We start from the raw sequence: 6,116 nt of genomic DNA on the forward strand, positions 1-6,116 counted from the left end.
TCACCAAAACGTACTTAGCAGTCAACTGAAAGAACCTCACCTTTCCGCCGGACTGTCAGACTCAATATAGGAAATGAGAGGTGGAGAAGACAAGGTCTCAGTAGCAAACACGCTACCCTGGAGCTGTATCCCAAACCCTACTATGGGGTCAGCTGTCAGCATTACTTCTGTCGTTTCGGTGTGCACGACCTGCCCAGCCAAACCAACAGTGCTAGAGGCTAAAGACACTATAAAACAGAGCAGACCAGGAGGAAAGACATTCATACACAGCAGAAATTTCATTGCTCTTTGAGAAAATTGATCTGTACAATCAACCTAGTCAACCAAACATGTCTTTTAAAGTCAATTTAGGCTAAAGTTTATAAATTATGTATAAACAGTTAAGGCACATAAGAGAATAGAAAACATCTGGCTGTTATGTTAGAACGCAAAAAGATAGTTCTTGTACTAAGTAAAACAAATGTGTTTGACACCCCCACCCCAAAACTCTCACAACATCCTTGAATTCTGTTTGCATTAGGTTTGAGGCGTAAATGAGCAGAATTTTCACAGGAGCTAAGGGAATTGGAGGTTCAAGCCCAGCTGTTATTCAGACCAATTCCCACAAGCTCTTTTGAACATCTCACAGCAATGCATTGTTGTTAGCAACAAAGCACATGGCCCAGGCTTGCTTGCAAGAAATAAGGATGCTTTCCTCTTGACCATGTTTACTACATGTCAGCAATTTGTCAGGCTAACTGGGTAGTGTAAGTAAGCTGAACAAACTCCTCTGTTATAGCAACCAGTGTATCTCAAGAGACTGAGAGAAAAAAAAAGTTCTCTGGGATGTCTCAAAGGAACTGGGCGACACTTTCTGAAACACAGACAGCTACTTCTGTACTCCTGATTTACTCCCTCTCCTTATTCTCACTCGTGTTCTGAATAGGCTGCATTACAGAACAAATCAGGGTAAAAACAACATTGCAATTCAATGCAATTACCTATGAAAGGAGGAGACCGCACCTTTGATTCTTTGATCTCTGTCTAAATGTCTATTGTATCATTGTTTGAATTCCCCCAGTGACAAACTACTGTCTTTCATTCTGTCATACACAGAAAGCTAGAGTTTTTAAATTCCTGTTCAGACCAGTAAAGTAATGATAATCCTCCAATGCTGAGGATTCGGAATGTTTCTGTGTTATAAATCTACGCCATTAGCTCTCCACCTCTAATTTCCTTCAAGACCCATTTCTGCCTGCAGTAGCTACTAAGAATTAGACAAAAGTTCATGGTTTATCTGAGGTATACTTTGGTTCATGGTTTATCTGAGGGGTTGTTTTAAGTGTCGATTATTTTTTCCCCTTGGATATTGGAAAAAATTAGTTCTTATTTTTACATTAGAGATAATATTAGCATAGCTGTACAAAGATGCCAGCGGTTGTATAGGTATTTCGTGCACTTTGGGGCTACAAGCATTAGACTTTTGCCCTAAAACAGTTAGTATAAAATCTAGTTAATGTTGCACAGTTGACAATGACAGTTCTGTTGCAAAAGTTTCACTTGCCAAAAACCTCATGAGCTTCTGTTTTCTCCCAGCAAAGCTCCTTTCAACTCTGAAACCGTCTTTTCTAAATTACTGTGAATTCTCACCCATATCTTGTTTTAAATTTCTTTTGTAAGAATTGTGTATTATTTCAGTTACTCGACAGCTTCCTTCTTACTGTTTCTTTTATCTGCACTCAGTAAGACATGCTCATACCCAAATGCAAATACTAATAATCTGTTCTCAGAAATGGCTGCCAGCTTTTGCACTTACTGCATGTGAGAAATAGGTTTCTCCAGCCCTCAGCACTGCAAAGGCTAAAATATGATGAGACCAGATAAATTCAGAGTTAATATAACATCAGATCCCCTAATGCACCTTCTAGCAATGTCTAAATTTAGGGCATTGAAGTTCAGAAAAGTTCCGTTTTCCCTTTCTTTAAGGTCATACAACAATTACCTCTTAGCTGTGCCTTTGTTTCCCATCACTTATGTGTCCATTCCCCCTCTGCACCAGGCATTCAGCTGACTCTGTAACTTTCTTACTCTTTTTCTAATGCCCTACCAGGAACCTAAAGGTCTCACAACATTTATTTCAACTTCTAGGATAGCTAAGGTTTTAATTCACAATGGGAAATTAATTTAGTATTCGTGGGACTTAAAACTCACTCTGATAAATATTTTGATGATGTGGATGCTTAAAACTCACAATTAGGAACTCCTCCCACTCCCAAAGAAAATGAAATAGAAACAGGAACAAAAATAGCAGAGATGAAAACACCCTTTCCAAATCATGTAACAATAGCTACTTGTTAAGCCTCAATAAAATGCCACAGGTACCCAAACCCATGGCTTAGAGCATGGCGGGGTTTGTAGCTCAACAATAATTATAGCAAGAAACACTGCCCTTTTTTTGGCTGCTTGATGGGTTCGAAGTTTTACACGTCAGGAAGGAGCCTTATTGATCTAAAAAAGGGACATGGATGTTTGTTTAGTTCCAGTGAACCCTGGCTGCGACTGCTAGGGGTATATTTTAGCATACTTGTATAGTTTTTGTCCAACTCTTAGCAACAGTCCTGGGGGCTGGTTTACTATATGCTCTGCAGTTATGTAAATAATAACCTTGAATGTGAAGATTATGTACTTGTTACTTTTATTCTTGCAGCCGTATGAGAAGCAGGGCAAGATGTATTTAAAAGTGCACCCATGCACGTCTTAGGCCCTCTCTAATTTCTACCACATATGCAGCCCTAGTAACTATCATGAAAGTTAGTATAAAGTTGTGTCTCACTTTCAAGTACTAATATTGACCTATTACTAAATACTTCAGGATTTAAACTTCAACCAAATAGTAATCCAAGTGTTTCCACAATGAATACCATACTTTAAAACCAAAAACAGCAGAGGAAGAATAAAAATTGAAAATAAGTGGCATAAACAAAGCATGTGACAGCAGGGCATGCCTTCAATTTTTACAGCCACATGTTTGAAACGATCTGTATAACTAACGCAATGATTGTAAAATCATGGCCATAAAAGTCTTGTAACCCCCTGTACCATCACACTTCATCATCAATGAATTTTGGCATGATCACATTAAGTTATGCAGGTGTTCGGAAATAAATGGCAATGTAAACTTTATAGCACCCTTCATCAATACATCCTTTTCTTCCCAAGTGACATCTTAGGAGATTTATTAAAAGTTACATTAATAAAACCTTCAAATGATCCAATTGGATTAAAGAAAAAATTCCCACTAAAATTAAGAGTGTTTGCTATTGCTTTCTATGAAAAGGACAGCACTCGATGCTACCTGGTTCTTGTGAGTCTCCCACAAAGGGAGAAGGGCAAGGTTTTCCAAGTCCTGTCGATGGATGGTGGAAGGGTACAGGACCAGTCATTCTCTATCGTGGTCACTTGTAGCACATTCATTCCAGTGTGGGTCTCTTAAGTTGGCTGTTACCGCAGTCACAAGTATGGGTGTAAGTCTAAACTCTGCACGGGCTGAAAAGCAAGCTCACAGACAGGGCGAGCAAGCCTGGCTGGCCAGCCAGTTCCTCCCACTCCAGCTCTGATTCAGGGTTGCTGATGTAGTCGCTGCTCGTAGTGAGGCACAGACTCACTCTGTGATGGGGCCAGTTCCACATTATTTTGTAATGCTTTATATCCAGATCTCACAATGCAAATGCATAATAAATTACCACACAACAAAGCCTCATCCTAATTCTTCCGAATTAGGGACTGGTTTAATCATAGCAGCCTGTCATCCCCAGGGCCTTCTGACTTGAGGAATCTTTCAGGTGGGCTGCAGTGCTTATGTGACTGTCCCACTTAAATCTAATGTCACTGGCCTTGTTTTGAGCCTTTGCAGGATAGGAAATTGCAGGGCAAGGCTTCTTTGAAAGGAAAATACCTGAAAAATTTAACAATACAAGTAACAGCTGTCTCCAAGGTCCATAATAGGATTAGCTTTCAGGATTAACAGTCATCCAACAGCTGTTGGATGGAACAGCTATAATACAGCACAACTGAAGAACTATTTTTTGCATCCAGCATTATTTTACTATTCAAATCAATTACTACTAGTGTAACATTACTACTGTCTCATGTGCACCTGAGGACATGTAAGTGCTGGACTCCTACTGATACCATAGCATGGACAGACACACTATCTCCTCAAGACCCAAAAGAATGCATTAGAAGCTAACATGTCAACAGATGAGTTGTGAAAAATGGCTGATTAGATTAAAAATAAAAAATGCACTTACAGGCAAACGTTATGTAAAAATATTTGCTTTACAAAAGAAACAAGAACAAGCAAGCAACAAAAAACTGCAAGAAAGCAAAACCTCAGTTCTTTTCTCAAACATTTCCTCACAACTCCATAGTGACGGGCCTTAGTTGGAGGCCACTGGTTTGCTCTGATTTTGCTCTGACCATGGGAAATCTTTAATACAGGGCAGCAGCGCTGTAATGCAGAGCACTCAGTTTTTCCAGAGTGGACCTCTGAGCATTATTAGCCGGAGCAGACGACTTACAGAGCAGTTCTCACCTCCCTGCTCTGGAGGACCTGAACTGCTGAGGATCACGCAAAGATGGACAAGCCAAAAGGAGAGGCGGCCCTTACGTGGAGTTTGGGAAACAACACGCTGATACAGCCATACTCTCTCCGGCCCAGTGAATACTTAGCATTACGCAAAGTGGAACAGCCTGAAATAAATCCACCCTGGCTTGGGAAATGACCGACTCATGGGAAATCCATGCTTTGAATCCCAGAGAGTGGTCAGAAACAAGGCTATTTAGTCTTCACTGTTATTTGTTGCTCTTCCTCACAGAAATGACTGTACAGGTTATGGTGTAGATGTAAACATTAAAATTATCTTCCTTCCGTAACATGATAGTTTGTTGAGCTTACTAGCAATCTATTTTTGACTATTCAGCTATGAATTCTACTCCTTGATGGAAACAGGAAAAAGGAATTTGAAAATCACTTCAGTAACAGTATAACAAACTCTTCCAGAATTGTCTGAAGAAAACATTGCTTTATATATTTTGGATGAGATAGTTAAGCTGCACGGCCTCTACTCATCTCATTTTAGCGTTGGACAAATATTTTAATGCAACTACATCTAACAAACTCCAATTGTTCTCTCTTCTGCCTAGTATGTATCTATTAATTAAGGTACTTTGTACCTTTTTTCTGTATCTTCCCCCTCCTCCACCCATTCACTGCACATTTTGAGCAAATGCTGTTACCACCTACAGGAGCTTTTGAAGTCCTTCTTTTTCATCCTCCGCCTCATCATTGTCCCACGCGGGCTGGTGGAGTAGAGGCTGCGAGGTAAGGTCCCCATGTTCAGGGAACTCAGGCTGTATGCACTCATGGAGGTAGGAGAGAAGGATGAAGACACCAAAGCTGCTGTAAGAAATCAGACACTTGGCATACAGCACTCAGTCTTCACGGAAGAGTGCGGCACATGCCTGTAACTCAACGAATCAAACAATGTGTATGATGCACAGGAATGGTTTGTGCATTTCCAATAACAAAGACATCAAACCACATAGGCGACCCTAGGTAAAAGTATAGCCAGCATTTCATGAAAATACCTGCTGGATGCTAACAAAGATACTGTAGATACAAAAAGTACATTCAGAGTACACAACTTATTTTAAGCGAAGCATGTTAAATTAAATTTTTCAACACATATCCATGAACCAACGCAGATCAGTATGACTAGATACATTGATTTTAGAAATGCTTTTTTGTAGTAGGTAATTTCTGACAACAGATTTGTAAGCAATGCTTTGCATTCAAAATCATGCTTTATATACACTACTCAAATCTAATGGTCTACTCATAGCAGAAGAACTGATTCATTCAGAATTTTCAGGCTTTTTCCTGTCTACAAAGGTTGTCTCGTTACAGAAAGGAAAAGGCATAAAATGTCAGAAATAACCTTGGCATGGCTGTGAAAAAGTGTAGCATCCATAAAACTGAAAATGGTTTTAGTGCCTGAAATGGGAAAAGTATGAGTGAAAGAAGAGGGGAGGGAGAAGGAGGAAGAATAGGAGGAGAGAATATGTCAGCAGGACAA

At 39.8% G+C, this 6,116-nt stretch overlaps 1 protein-coding gene across 1 annotated transcript in view; it reads right to left on the reverse strand.

Moving 5' to 3' along the window:
• GRIP1 (glutamate receptor interacting protein 1) overlaps positions 1–6,116 on the reverse strand; it is a gene marked incomplete at its 5' end in the record, with an annotated part of 73,977 nt that overhangs the window by 34,706 nt on the left and 33,155 nt on the right. Inside the window, 2 exons of the mRNA XM_009701541.1 lie at positions 41–227; positions 5,285–5,440. Of these exons, the coding sequence (XP_009699843.1) occupies positions 41–227; positions 5,285–5,440 (343 nt within the window). The remainder of the gene's footprint in view (positions 1–40; positions 228–5,284; positions 5,441–6,116) is intronic.

Source organism: Cariama cristata, unplaced genomic scaffold (assembly GCF_000690535.1).
Source record: "Cariama cristata isolate BGI_N322 unplaced genomic scaffold, ASM69053v1 scaffold3416, whole genome shotgun sequence".
Lineage (NCBI taxonomy): Eukaryota > Metazoa > Chordata > Aves > Cariamiformes > Cariamidae > Cariama > Cariama cristata.